Here is a 16,118-nt window from a genome sequence, read left to right as displayed (position 1 = left end):
CTTAATCTGATTAATCAAAAATCGTTGTTTACATGGTAGACTCTTAATCAGAGTATTGCCTTAATCGCATTAAAACCAAATTATTGGTGTCCATGTAAACGTAGTCACTGACAATTAAGTTATATATTTAATCTAATTATGATGCCTTTATGAAGTTAAATTGTAAGTTAATTTAAGTTTAGTTATATTTAAGTTATGCTAAAATTGGTTTTGTTTTTAATGTTATAAAGAAAATGAAGTCAAGAAAATAAGGACATTTCTAGATTGGCAATAAAATGCAGGCTGCTGCTACGTTTCGAGGCACTATACTCATGTTTACATTTCCAGCAGCCATGGCACAGTCTTCACCACCGTCACTTACTGCATTTAATTTTGCCTTTGCGAACATAAATATCCAACGGGGACGATTATGTCGCCTCCTGGTAGTTTTTGTAGTTGTAACTAGTACCATTTATTAGGTAATTTTATGTGACAAACGTTACGTTTGCTAAACCTTTAATCGTCATTTGCTGTGACATGGAAATGGTTGGAATTTCTGGTTAGTTCAAATGCGTTAGTGTTCCATTTGCGATGACACTAATATCATTACTATGCTATTGAGGGCCTACATAAAGACGTATATAGTGCCATTTGGGATGCGACTTTTGTGAACTTCTATCCTTTTTATTTGTTTTTAAGTGTAATTTTTATATTGCCCACACCTGTTACTTGCCGCAGGCGAGTTTGACGGAGCATCACATGCTTGAAACAACCTTATTTATCCACAATTTTGAAAGGGTGCCAATAACTTTGTCCAACCCACATTTGGAGTTTTGTGTGACATTGTCAAATTCTCTTTTTGTTTTGTTCCAATACACACACAGGGAATAAAGATGTGCATAGCAAAACTTGTTAATCATGATCTGACAATGTGCTTACTTCATACAGTACACACATAATTAGACATTTTGTGCTCTCCATAATTGTACTTTGGCGCATGCGGGCCAGTTTCGGACCATGATCTGTTCACACTGCAAATCTGATAATGGCCACATTTATAACTGCAGAGTAAACATCCATGCAAAAAAATCTGATCTGAAAAAAAAAATCAGATTTGAGCACTAAGCCTCGCAGAGTGAACGTAGCCTAACTGGCTAGCCAGCTAATCCAGCTTCATGGTTCAATCCCCTGATATTTAGTTTTTTATTTGTTGACATCGATATCTGCCCACAAACAGAATGTACACAAAACTACTGTACATATATTATTGTAGAAGCTTTTGTTTATCTCCCGTTTCCCCATAGACCTTCTCGGGTTATGTAAGACTCAGTCAAATAAGAAAACTACAATTTCATTCCAATAATGTTTCTGTTTTAACACATTCAAAATTATTACTTAAACTTGATGAGTTATGACCGTTTTCTATATCAAAAAAGTATATCGCAGATGAAATGGTGGTTGTGCTGTTATTCATACATGCAGGTATTTATACAATTATTTTTACCTGACAAACATTGACATTTATCTTTATTTGTCCTAATGGAATCATTAAAAATACAACTTCTGCAAGACGACCGATCTCTAAATTATTTTTATATTTAAATTGCCAGCCATATTCTACCATGTTCTGGTATAATTTTTTTTTCTCACCCGGTGCTGAAAATCTGTATTTGAATTTAATGAATACTGAAACTACATACTAAATACTAAAACGTATCATAAAGTATCATTAAGTAAAGAACTGGCTGTACTCTTATCGACATTTGAACCTGTATATATTCAAACTGCTATACATTTGACAAACTAGACAACCAAAGTCAGCATGTCAGACCTGATGTGCCATATTAAAATAAATGTAAACACAAATACATTTAGTTCTTCCTTTTCTTTCACTGTATAAAACACCTCTATTTATTTTCGAACATCTTGTGGGTTTGGAGTGACAAAAAAGTGATCACAAATTGCTATTTTTGGTTGAACTTTTCTCGCAAGTCCTAAACACAACAACCAACTGCTAGTCTATTTAGGGCTGTTAAAGTTTTAAAACATGCCTAAGCTTTAATGTGACATTCATTGTTATTTCTCCTAGCTCTTCAGTTTCCACTGTTCCCGTGCACATGTACTTTCTGAAGTCTATTAATTGCTAATGATCCCACGTATGGAGTTGAATTTAAAGTTCAACAAATCATTATGGTGCCGGCCAGTAAATTCACATGTACAGGAACACGGTAAACAGTAAGTGCACATTCCAAATGATATGATATAATGTAAATTACATATAATGTTGAAATACAGCATAGAACATGCTAGAGTCCATGAGCCTTTCTCATAAGGTGTGTCCCATACTGCTGCTAACCATTCCTTTAATGTTTGTGACAGGTCTGACATCATGTAGCTGTTTGCGTCTGTCTATAAACGCAGCGAGTCTGACAGTATCCAGAGGTGTTTTGGAGTAATCTCCACTATGAGCACTGACCCATGGGTGCTGAAGACACGAGGCCGAGCTTGGCCTCTTCCTGGGATCCTGGTTAAGCGTGGACACAATAAAGTCTTTGGCTGCCTGGCTTATATCAGAGAAGTACTCTTGAGGAAAGCAGAAGTCCAGTCTGCAGATGTTGACGCAGGTCTCCTCCAGACTCTCATCCAGGAATGGGGAGACTCCACTAAGCATGACGTAGGCTAACACCCCTACACTCCACACATCTGTAGAGAGGGACACTGGAGTGCCCTGGATGAGCTCTGGAGCAGCGAACTCGGGGTTCCCCAGAAGGAGATGTACGTAGCGGTGACTTGAAACCTGTACAGCATCACCTAGATCTGAGAGCTTCACGCAGGGTACCGGAACGTGGAGGTCCACCAACAAGTTTTCAGGCTGAAAAAGAGAGAAACCTATTAGCTTATTGACTACATTTCTTAATTTTCCTTTTCCACTGCCACTTACAGTGGGAGAAACAACTAATAAACATGTCATGCATTATCCGGGGGGTAATATATCTAACGAAGCTGTTGAGATGGAATTGAATTTTGCTAGTCTGCATAATTTAGGCAACCGGAGCCTGAATCACTTCCCAAAAGACATTATAACTTGAATGGCATCTGTGCTTATGTTAGTCTTTTTTTATTATTCCCGAAGCTTCTATAATCCTGGATCAGGCTGTATCCTGAGCAGCTGCTGTGGCGGTCATGGAGGAGTGGAGAGCGCAAGACTGATCCCTGTAAGATCCAGTGACAGACGAGTCCTCGCATTGATCTTGAAAGGACAGCATGTACACTAGCCGGTGACCACTCCCAACTGCAGCTTCTCCGCAATGGACATCCAGCGTTCTCCAGCCTCCGGTGCCTAGACTGCAGCTCTGCACAAGACGTTTGGCCATTGGAGAATTGGTCGTACCCTACTGAGCCTGGTTTCTCTCAAGGTTGTTTAATCCTTCACTTTTGCCAATTGGTGGAAGGTTTTTCCTCGCATCGATGGATTTGCTCTTCAGTGTTTGAACTCTCAGCAGTGAATATTAAACCACACTGAAGTGAACTACACTGAACTTCAACACTGAAAACTGAACTGTCAATTTACTATAATCTTCTGTGTTACCTGCTTTGACACATTCTACATTGTAAAAGTGCTATAGAAATAAAGATGAATGGAATTGATGTGTAATAAGAATGAAATGACACAAGGAGAGTGTACTATGTGTACTATACAGTTGCTACGATAGGTGTCATTTAAAACAATGTTATACAGTTGCTAAGCTTTTAGCTACAACTGCACAATTAATAGGGTATTGCTTGTGTACTATACACTCGTGGCCAAAAGTTTTGAGAATGACACAAATATTAGTTTTTTTTTACAAAGTTTGCTGCTAAACTGCTTTTAGATCTTTGTTTCAGTTGTTTTTTGTGATGTACTGAAATACTGAAAAAGTACTGAAATAATTACAAGCACTTCATACGTTTCAAAGGCTTTTATCAACAATTACATGACATTTATGCAAAGAGTCAGTATTTGCAGTGCTGGCCCTTATTTTTCAGGACCTCTGCAATTCAACTGGGCATGCTCTCAATCAACTTCTGGGTCAAATCCTGACTGATGGCAACCCATTCTTTCATAATCACTTCTTGGAGTTTGTCAGAATTAGTGGGTTTTTGTTTGTCCACCCGCCTCTTGAGGATTGACCACAAGTTCTCAAAGGGATTACGATCTGGGGAGTTTTCAAGCCATGTACCCAAAATTTCAATGTTTTGGTTCCCGAGCCACTTAGACATCACTTTTGCCTTATGGCACGGTGCTCCATCGTGCTGGAAAATGCATTGTTCTTCACCAAACTGTTGGTGGATTGTTGGAAGAAGTTGCTGTTGGAGGGTGTTTTGGTAACATTCGTTATTCGTGGCTGTGTTTTTGGGCAAACATGTGAGTGAGCCCACTCTCTTGGATGAGAAGCAACCTCACACATGGATGGTTTCAAGATGCTTTAGACACGGCATGACACAGGACACAGGACTGATGGTAGCTCTCACCTTTTCTTCTCCGCACAAGCCTTTTTCCAGATGCCCAAAACAATCTTAAAGGAGCTTCATCTGAGAATATGACTTTGCCCCAGTTCTCAGCAGTCCATTTGCCATACCTTTGGCAAAAGATCAGTCTATCTCTGATGGGTATTTTTTTGGAGAGAGATGGCTTCTTTGCTGCCCTTCTTGACACCAGGCCATTTTCCAAAAGTCTTTGCCTCACTGTGCGTGCAGATGCGCTCACACCTGCCTGCTGCCATTCCTGATCAAGCTCTGCACCGGTGGCACTCCGATCCCACAGCTGAATCCTCTTTAGAAGACGATCCTGGTGCATGCTGGATTTTCTTGGATGCCCTGAAGCCTTCTTAACAGGAATTGAACCTCTTTCCTTGAAGTTCTTGAAGACCCTATAAATTGTTGATTTAGGTGCAAACTTAGTAGCCACAATACCCTTGCCTGTGAAGCCATTTTTATGCAACGCAAGGATGGCTGCATGCGTTTCTTTGCAGGTCACCATGGTTAACAATGGAAGAACAATGATTTCAAGCATCACCCTCCTTTTGACATGTCAAGTCTGCCTTTCTAACCCAATCAGCCTGACATAATGATCTCCAGCCTTTGCTCGTCGACATTCTCACCTGAGTTAACAAGACGATTACTGAAATGATCTCAGCAGGTCCTTTAATGACAGCAATGAAATGAAGTGGAAAGTTTTTTCAGGATTAAGTTAATTTTCATGGCAAAGAAGGACTATGCAATTCATCTGATCATTCATCTTAACATTTTGGAGTATATGCAAATTGCTATTATTAAAAAATTAAGTAGCAACTTTTCCAATTTCCAATATTTATGAAATTCTCAAAACTTTTGGCCATGACTGTAGTGCTATCACTTGTATACTAGTAGCTTTGGGGGAAAGTATCAGCTAATAGGTACTTGTGGATGCATGTGGTGGCATTATGCTTTACCTTGAGGTCTAGGTGAGCTACTCTGCAGGTGTGCAAATGCTGCAGAGCTTCCAGTGTGTCTTTAATGAAGAATGCCACTTTTTCCTCCATCAGCTCATCATGAGCTACCAGATAGTCAAGCAGACGTCCATCCTCAACACTGAAAACATACACATATTATTTGTTTGTGTGTGCATACAAAGAGATTTGGACTTATTGTTAATTAGTTACATGGCATTGAAACTAATACAGAGTTTGATCAACGCAGCACTGGTTCCAAGGTGAGCGTGCAGGGCAAAAAAAAAGAGCGGAGTCTTTGTATGAACGGTGTTGAAGCTGCCTCTGATGTGGAAGATGTGGTGGTGGTGAACGGAATAAAGTGTGCTAAGTAAACATCGCGTTTATTCAATTTAACACTCTGTAAATCATCAGCACAAGACTGGTCTGCCTGATACTATCCCCCCAAGGTAGAAGCCAAATCTCTTGCATTTCTTTATAGCACAATGAAAATAAAAGAGGTACTATATTAACTTAAAAACAGATGAGTGAAGTTGCTGTGTAGACACTTCTGGTCTAGACCCATAACTATTTGTGAGGCATGGGCTGTTATTCATTCATTTATTTATTGCCTTTCACTTAGTCCCTTATTTATCAGGAATTGCTACAGCGGAATGACCCAGTACTGATAAACACCCATACACTCTCACATTTACAGGCACACTCATACACCAAGGCCAATTCAGTTGATCCAAATGACCTATAGCGCATGTCTTTGTTAAACCGGAACAACCTTCTTGATGTGATGCAACAGTACATATTGCTATTGCTAACCATACATATTTGCATTCTAAATGGATTTACTTACAGTTCAAGAATCAGCATGTAGGCAGTCGGCGACTCGTAAGTATCAATCAGTGACACCAGTTGGGGGTGCTGGACATGGCGTAGAATATCAGCTTCATGGGCCACCTGTTCTTTCTTGTGCATCTTCTTATTCACAAACTTCACAGCAACCTCCTGCTTAGTGGCTTTACTGAGACACTTCCTCACCACAGAGAAACGACCCCTAAAACGCAGAACATTAAAAAGGCTTAGTTTGTTACTGACAGGCTGGGGGTTTACTGCATCCATTTTGAAGAAGGTTAAAAGAAGTACTTTACCGCCCAATTTCGCATAATTCTGTAAAAGCAGATTCAAAGTTGTCTTTCCACTGAATTCCAGCGCCATCATATGTTGATGCTGCATGAAAAAAAAAAACAATTTAGAGTATAAGAAAATGGAAAATAATAAATGTACTAAAGCTTGGTTCTCCACCCTACAAAAAAAAAAAAGAAAACAGCCTAAACCAGCCTAGGCTGGTTGGCTGGTTTTAGCTGGTCAACCAGGCTGGTTTTAGAGGGGTTTTGGCCACTTACAGGCTAGTTTCCAGCCATTTCCAGCCTTGGTCAGGCTGGGAGATGACCAGCTAAAACCAGCTTGACCAGCCTAGCCAGGCTGGGAGTCCAGCCAAAACCAGCTATGTCCAGCTTAAACCAGGCTGGTCAAGCTGGTTTTAGCTGGTCATTTTACAGCCTGACCAGCTAGGACCAGGCTTGAAATGGCTGGAAACCAGCCTGAAAGTGGCCAAAACCCCTCAAAAACCAGGCTGGTCAACCAGCTAAAACCAGCCAACCAGCTTAGGCTGGTTTAAGCTGTTTTTTTAGTAGGGAAATGTAGTACTTCCAAATTAAACAGTATTTCATAGCATCAGGAATGCCTCTGACATGAAACTCTCATAATTATGCTTTTGTGAATACTTTAGTTACACTAGAATGTAGTGATGTATACATTGTATCTTTTGCCAAGTAGTCAATCGCAGATTACAAAAGGACTGTCTCTTATATGTGGTATATTTTATTTAGATTTCCTTGCTCATGTGTTAGTTTGTTTGACCCGTTTTCAAACTGATTGTGCCACGCATCTTTTGTTTCATCTAAAGTTTTCCACAGTACACATAAGCTGCGTACGAAAATGCGTCCATACTATGCTAAAAACAGTATGTGAGCAGAGTAGTGTGAAAAAGTACCCAGATGATCTACTACTTCCGGCAAGATTCTGAAGTGCGCATCCGATGCACGCTATGCTATCCCATGGTACACCGTGAGAGAATTCATGAATAGGAGTAAAGCGACACAACTGACTCAAGTAGGTCACGTGATCATAACAAAATGGTGGATGTAGTACGTCCGAGTTCCATTCATACTACTCAAATTCATACTACATAGAATGTATTTTTCTAATAGTTGAGTAGTAAATTCAAATGCAATACCTACTGAGTAATAGTAAGCGATTTTCAAAAGATCTTTTTTAGCGCACATTCCTATTATTTTATAGTAGTAGTGTTTTTTTTTTTTTTATTCAAATGTCATTTATTTTACTGCTGTTTTCAAGACTTGCTTTACCTCATATTTGCTATAACCACTGTGACAGATTAACCTGAAAACAATGATAGATCTAGCTCAAGTTTCTCTTTAACCAGAGGATGTTGCTTTCCTTCTTCCAAAATGTCCAGGTGATTGAGATTTATGTGTAAGATTTAATGGAATATTGCACTGCAAAAAAAATAAATAATAATAAACACAAACACACATATACATACACATATACATACATAAACATTATATATATATATATATATATATATATATATATATATATATATATATATATATATATATATAATTATTGCTTTTTCTTGCTTTTTACTATTAGTTTTTGTCTTGTTTTATGTCCAAATATCTAAAAATAATCAAATCAAGAAGCATTTTCTATACAAGGAAAAATTATGTCTGGTTTTCAAAAACAATAAGTAATAAGTTATCCTTAAAACAAGCAAAATAATGTGTCAATGGGGTAAGCTGAACAATCCTGTTTTTGCATTAAAATAATTATTTATTTGATGTCATATACTGTTCATCCAAAACAGTGTCACAATAATATATAATATATTTGCCATAGTAACATTTTAATATGCTTCAAAATTCAATTTGGATTTTTACCAAGATCCTGTATTAATGATGGGAGAGAAAGTCTTCTTCAACACATCCCTATGGTTATTTTGACTTTACCATTTACCCAAGTAAACCTGGCAAACTATTTAACAATCTTGAAATTATTATCAGTTTAATTTAATTCATGTTTACTTCTATAACTTTTTACAGTGTAGATTGTGTCCAGGCAGCTAAACAAAGATGAAGAGAGCGAAAGCTATAGTATTTATAATTTGGCTACTATATAACTTCAGTTCAGTTATTTAAAAAAAAACTAGAGAAAGAAAACAATCACTTTATATGAAAAAAAAAAGATATTTTTTTTACTGAAGTCGTACTCCTACTCAACTTGAATATTAATTTGCAACATAATATGAAGTAGAGCTCAATATCAAGTCACTTAACAGTTACAAAACAGGCAGTCTTTTGTTATACAGTCTGGTAAACTCACAATAGATGTAAAATTAAAATGTGTAACTGTTCCACCCTCTTGCAGTACTCCACAATTTGCATGGATTGCTGTTAAAATTGTAGTTTAAACTGCAAATTTTATAATGCTTCCATGGAAAGACAATAGTCATCCATTTTTCTTAGAAGCATCCGGGTTCCTAAGGTCATGTAATTGTCTAGATTTTCATGTAATTTTAAAAGCTCTATTTTAGATATTAAAAGTCAGGAAATTTTATATGTATTTTGTCATGGAATATCAGGGAATTTTCTTGTCATTTTATATTTTACTTGCATCACATTTATTAAAATGTATTTTTTGGTACTGTGTTTTTATGTTGTTTCACGCTGCTAAGGTTAGGCTATTCCACTCCCATTTTATCCATTTTCCGTTTGACAAATGACAAATTAAATGCAGACACGAGGATAAAATGACTGATTTTGAGGATAATTTTCTCCAAATTTGTGGCAATCTTTACAGCATTTCTTGTGTTGTTTTTCTGTAAAAACATGCATAAAATGATATGTATTTTTTTCTCAAGACCAAGGTCCCATAATGTAATTAAAAAAATAAATAGGGAAAAAAATTAATTACAAAAGAGAACTTAGTTTTGGATATTTTTGTACAGTGTGGCCAAGATTTACAGCAAATTTGTGTGATGAAAATTCAGCTTTTTAGTCAGAGAAAAGTCAGGGAATTTGACATTTGGCTTTAAGCTGGAACCCTAAAACGTACTTTCAAAAGCCTTCCCAGAGGATATATTTCCATTAGGATGCTGCTGTAAATGCCAACAACACCTGTAAACTGGAAGTATTCAGATCTTATTCAATTGTATTTACCTGTGCTGGATAATGTCACCATGTTTGAGGGTTCACTAGGTGGGCTGGTGCCCCAGGGATTACTGGCACTGACTCTGAACTGGTAGTGCCCCCCAGGAATCAGATTGTCAATCTTTACACACACATCTGCTGTGGAGACCACCAAATGCTGCCACACCAGAGAATCTGCACACAAATACAGAGATGCATACAATTACCGAAAGCTGGATGAATAAACAGCACAAAATAACAAATTTAGGGTTTATCCATATTCTTTTTATAACCATTTTTCATACTTCTCCAACCCTTTTAAAGGGTCACAAAACACATTTTTAAGCTGTTGACTGTCTAATATGTATCCCACGCTACTAAAAACACTATTAGGACACATTTATTTCACAAAAAAGTGAAAATTTGTTGTTTGTGCGTCATTTCGAGCAAATTCGTTCTTCGGTTTGAAACGAATTTTTGAAGCTGCGTCACAGCGATTAGACCCTTGCATGTATTCCAGTGTGGAGAGTGGATGTCTGTACCTGTGAATGTATCGTGACATCTCTGAGTGTGCAGCATTAATTCATGAGAAAGACTTGGTTCAAACCAATCAGAGCACTCTATTATGTATGCGGTGCAACTCTGTTAATATGCATGATAGCTTAGAAGACAGTTTTTACCTGTTACAGTGTTCAGACATCAGAGAGACAACAGGTTGTGTTGCCAAAACAAGTGAAAGAAGAAGAACTGTTTGGAGACATGGGTCATCAGTGTTGTGTTAACTAATGTACTGCAACGAAGGTTTAGTTTTCATTTCCCGCTATGGAAATAAAAGCCGGACTCACATGTGGATTACAGAGCACGCAAGACGCGGCAGAAATACGTTTGTATGAAACATTTTTTACTTGAGAGCTTTTCGCATCTGGAAATGGTGAAATCCGGATTTGCCGCTCGTCTCCTTTCAAAAAAGACGCGGTTCCAGTTAGTGTTGATTGTCCTGTCTCTACACATTTGGTAAGTGATCGATCAGTGGTCTTTGTTTGTTTATTCAGATGACAAAGTTAGTTCGTATCCTCACCAGTAATCTTTCAGTGTTTAAAGACATACCCTACCCTACTGAAAAAAACATCTTAAACCAGCCTAGGCTGGTTGGTTGGTTTTAGCTGGTTGACCAGCCTGGTTTTAGAGGGGTTTTGGAACGAATCATATAGGAGTCGTTGGGATAATTAGATAAAAATAAATGCATATTATAAGACAACAAAAGTGTTTTTTGACCTTGCATGAAGACCAGCTTGTTGTTGGAGACCCCCAAAACCAAAATATGACCATTTATAATGCAAAATAGGGGCTCTTTAAAAAATGGTCCATCTCCACCTGCTGGTGAAAAAGCAGCTGAAGATCATCAATCTGCAATCTACTGCTTTACCTAGAGTTCCTGGAAGTAATGTCAAATTTAAATAGCCGAATTTGATGCACTGATTTTATGGAAGCGAATTTTTGAACCATTTCCAGGCTGGTTTCCAGCCATTTCCAGCCTGGTCTTAGCTGGTCAGCCAGGCTGGGAGCCCAGCCAAAACCAGCTATGTCCAGCTTCAACCAGGCTGGTCAAGCTGGTTTTAGCTGGATTTAGCTGGTCATTTTACAGCCTGACCAGCTAAGACCAGCCTGGAAATGGCCAAAACCCCTCTAAAACCAGGCTGGTCAACCAGCTAAAACCAGCTTAGGCTGGTTTAAGCTGGATTTTTTCAGCAGGGTAGTCACAATGATTTCCAAGTTACTAAGTTTACAGTACGTTAATATCACTACAATATTATGGACTGAAAGATCTGCTGTAAATGCTGCTCTCCGAGTGTAAACATATAAACACCGCAATCAAACTATTACCATCGTGTAGAATTTTGACAGCATTTTGTGAAAGGATAGTCTATACCAGGGGTCACCAATCTCGGTCCTGGAGGGCCGGTGTCCCTGCAGGATTTAGCTCCAACTTGCCTCAACACACCTGCCTGGATGTTTCAAATACACCTAGTAAGACCTTGATTAGCTTGATCAGGTGTGTTTGATTAGGGTTAGAGCTAAAATCTGCAGGACACCAGCCCTCCAGGAACAAGTTTGGTGACCACTGGTCTATACACACACGGCTTTCTGATGCTACCTACCGAGTGCATCTAAGCTACCAAAAAATGTAGAGATTTTTTTTTCTCCCATTCGCCGTGCGGTATTAAGCATTCCATTGAAACTACACTCTTCCAGCAGTTTCTCATGTGCAATATCTGTTTGTCACAGGGGGCATGCATGACATGTTCCTGAATGAAAGTGCCAAACTGCAGTTAAAGTCGACAAATTAATAATTTGGCAAATAATTTAATTACTGATATCCATGTAAACACAGTCAATGTCTTTCTCCCCTGCATCTGTGTGTTTGTTTTGCCTCTGTGAAAATCAGCACATGCTAAAACGAAGCTATAATTTTTATGCAAAACCTTCCCTCTTTTCCTACCCCGACACTCCCACCAAAACAGAACTGGATACACCCACCCACTGACTTTTTCCAAACTAGAGGTGTGAAAACACCCTGCTGAAACAGGGGCGTTTCATGGCCCTTTAATAAAACAGGCTTTACGTTATATCTTCCACTACTATTTAAATGTTTGAGTATTTTTCTCAGCATTGTTTTTTTTTTCTTTCTTTACAGTTAAAAAAAAAAATTTCTATTTACCAAGGATGCATTTAATTGATCAAAGACGAAAGAAAATATATAAAGGTAGGTCTTCAGGAACAGGGTCTAGCATCTCTGCTTTAAATGAACTACTGAATGTTGCTTCTTGTGCCACCTGGTGGAAATTGTGTGAAGCACAATGTTGTGTCAGAAAAAAACCCGCTTGTGACCACACGTGGTAAATGACATGAAAAACTGCATTCTTAAATAGCATTGGATTTTGTGCTCATGTAATAGTTTACCTTCCTGTCTATATTCCACAGTGTAGCTGGAGATGGCAGAGTTTGCTGAGCTGGCTGGAGGAAGCCAGTGGACAATCACTGCAGTGCTGCTTGCCTCCTGTGCCACCGGTCGAGCAGGGGCTGCTGGGATACCTGCACCAATGATTGTCATTTGGACTTAATCTCATTTAAATGTGGAAAGATGGATAGCAATCCACATAGTTTTCTTATTAAAACATTTTTACCTTGTACTTTAATAGATGCAGATGAGGAGGCTGTACCATGGTCATTCACAGCAACACACGTGTAGATGCCAGTGTCCTGTGGCATTAGATTGCAGATTTTCAACACTATATCACCAGTTTCTCTAAAATGGAACACAGAAAACACAGAAAGCAGGAAGATTAGTTTCAGAAATAACCACAAAATGGCACGTTGATCACTGTAAAAACATTGTTTTATGTAATTATAGAAATTTTTATTATTAGGTTAAATAATTTTAATAATGGAAAAATACATCCACACAAAGATACACACATAGCACAAATCTGCATGTATGCCAGTTTTGCAAAGTCTGCAGGTTTCCCACAGAATTACTTTTGATATTATTGGGCTAGTTCGATTGACCATTGGATCATGCCCAAGTAAACAATTCAAGTCAAGACAGGACACACATAATCTTCCATAATTTCACTGTGCATTCGTCAAGCCAGGCCACATTGACAATTAATAAACATAAATAGGTTTAATTGTTTATTGAAAAACCGTTCAGAAGAAAGATAATTTCAAGTTCTCCACACAGGCTTCCACACAGGTTCTGCATCTTGTTGATATACACTATGAACAGCAGCTACGCTAATTATCTTCTTTATTCTCCATTTCCACCTGGGGATACTCTTCCCGAGGCCCTCAGACTATGCAGAGTCACTGATTCGATCCAAGACCAACGACGAGATGATCCCAAGGTTTCCATATCCTGGACCAGGCCGTATCCTGAGCAGCTACTGTGATGGTCATGGAGGAGTGGAGAACATGAGACTGATTCCTGTGACGCTCCAGAGACAGACGAGTCTTCGCTGAGGCCAGCTTCCAGCCTCCGCCACTGAGACTGCAGCTCTGCACGAGACGTTTGGCCAGCGGAGAAATTAAAATGATCGTGCCCAACTGAGCCTGGTTTCTCTCAAGGTTTTTTTTCTTCACTTCCGCCATTAGTGAAGTTTTTTTTCCCTCTCCGCTGTCGCCTCTGGCTTGCATGGTTCAGGATCTATAGAGCTGCGCATCGTTGGATTTGCTCTTCAGTGTTTGGACTCTCAGTAGTGATTATTAAACCACACTGAACTGAGCTAAACTGAACTGAACTTAAACACTACAAACTGAATTACACTGTTCCTATTTACTATTTACTATAACCTTTTATGTGAAGCTGCTTTGACACAATCTACATCATATAAGCGCTATACAAATAAAGGTGAATTGAATTGAATTGAATTCTCTTTGCGCCTTTATGTTCTGTGATTAAATATCAAAATGGACATACGTTCAAACACACACACAGAGCTAGTTCAGTAAGTAATAAAAGGCTTTGCGTATTGAACTGTGGGTACCGTGAGGTATTCCTAGTAACCTACGTAACATTCATAAGAATCGCCAAGGACCACGCATTCAGCTAAAAATTAATCTTCTTTAATGTTCTACTGAAGAAAAAAATAAGTAAATTAACAGGAAGTTTTCATTTTTTGGTGCACACTTCCTTTAAATGCAAAATATTTTCTTGAAATCAGCATCTAACAATTTTAGATATCAAAAATAAGTTACAGCCAGAGGCGCAAAAAGGGGGTATGCAGTATATGCGTTGCATAGGGGCGCTTCACATGGGGGGCGCCATTGTGCCAAAACGATTTTCGAAATTATCCTTATTAAAAGTTTCAAATAACAAAAATAAATAAATATGTTTGTTAAAAATGTTTTATTTTGCATTTTATGAGAGTATAATATTGTATTTTATTAAATAAAAAATTATACCATGAGTTGCATATGTTGGCACACACGTTTTAATTCAAAATCATTTAACACAATAACATGCAGTCACACAGCCAAGTTTAAAGTGCTCATGTAGACGTAACTGTTTAGATTTTTTACATTTTTATCAAAATAAACTGTCAAATCATACATACAGTCCAATTTGAACTTGAACCCGCATACCCCTCAGTAAATGTGCAGTTGCGCCCCTGGTTACAGCTATAGGAATTATAATATTTGAAAATATAAATTCTTCAGAACTTGAATCTAATATTAATCTGAATCTGATATTACCTGATATTAATAGTGAAGCGGTTATTGTTGGCCAGCAGACTTTGATCAGGTCCTTTTAAGGTGATTGTGGGTTTGGGTCGAGCACACACTTTACAGCACAGAACCACCGTCTCTCCCAGAGCACACGTCACATCTGTTAGAGGCGTCAGAAACTCTGGAGCGACTGTATTACAGATGCAAGAAATGATGACAGATGACAGAATCAACTAAAATACAAACCTGCATGTACGACCAAATGACCACTTTATAGAAAATTGTATGCAAAATTAATAATTATACTTTTGAACATGGTACCATAATAACAAAACGGCATAGCAAGTACAGATTAACATTTTTGACAAATTTGCAATCAATGGCAACAACATTAAATTCAAATGACCCCTTTTTTTGATCAACGATGGGACAAAACCAACACAATCTCACGGCAATTCGTAACTTTTTGATTTGGTGGCTAATTCGTATGAATTCGTACAATAATTCGTACGATTTAGTACGATTTGCTCATCCCCCAATGACGGTTGGGTTTAGGGGTGGGGTTAGGTGCCAAGCCTCCTTTTAAAATCGTTCACTTTCGTATGAATGAACTCGTACGAATTAGCCACTAAACTGACAAAACGTAAAATACTTAGGTTTTCTCGTGAGATCAGGCTGGACAAAACTGAATATCAGTGCCTTTGATGAGCACATCTGAATGTGTTTCAATTCATTTCATTTACAATGTTTGTAAAATGTAATATGTTTAAAGGTCGACTGCTCTAATTTTGTCCCAGTTCTTCCTACTACTACTATTAATAATACTAAAAATTATAATGTATCACTTTATTTTGATGGTACCTATTGTATATTTTGCTGACTATGAGTAGGCCCACACGGAATCTGTGCATGCAGAGATCCAGTGCAGATTTTTTTTAACCCATCAAGTAAATGTGTGTAAATATCAGCCTGATCTCACAAGAAAATGTAACTATTTTATGTCGTACGATAATGTACGATTTTTAAAAGAAGACGTGGCACCAAACCCCACCTCTAAGCACAACCGTGATTGGGGGATAAGCAAATCATACTAAATTGTTGAATTGCCATGAGATAGCATTGGTAAATACATATTTATTCTGTTTTTATATTTATTTTCAAACAAGTGAATCTAATT

General features: G+C 38.0%; 1 protein-coding gene across 1 annotated transcript in view; it reads right to left on the bottom strand.

Annotated features, from left to right (window-relative positions):
• Positions 1-1,161: 1,161 nt before the first annotated feature.
• kalrna (kalirin RhoGEF kinase a) overlaps positions 1,162-16,118 on the bottom strand; it is a 258,602-nt gene continuing 243,645 nt past the window's right edge. The window contains 8 exon segments of the mRNA XM_056464813.1: positions 1,162-2,851; positions 5,451-5,589; positions 6,295-6,495; positions 6,590-6,668; positions 9,746-9,910; positions 12,677-12,808; positions 12,901-13,022; positions 14,969-15,131. Of these exon segments, the coding sequence (XP_056320788.1) occupies positions 2,306-2,851; positions 5,451-5,589; positions 6,295-6,495; positions 6,590-6,668; positions 9,746-9,910; positions 12,677-12,808; positions 12,901-13,022; positions 14,969-15,131 (1,547 nt within the window). The 3' untranslated portion in view covers positions 1,162-2,305.

The sequence above is a fragment of the Danio aesculapii genome, chromosome 9 (genome assembly GCF_903798145.1).
Source record: "Danio aesculapii chromosome 9, fDanAes4.1, whole genome shotgun sequence".
In the NCBI taxonomy this organism is placed as follows: Eukaryota; Metazoa; Chordata; class Actinopteri; order Cypriniformes; family Danionidae; genus Danio; species Danio aesculapii.
Note: the sequence above shows the minus strand (reverse complement) of the source record. Positions and strands in the feature narration are given on the sequence as shown.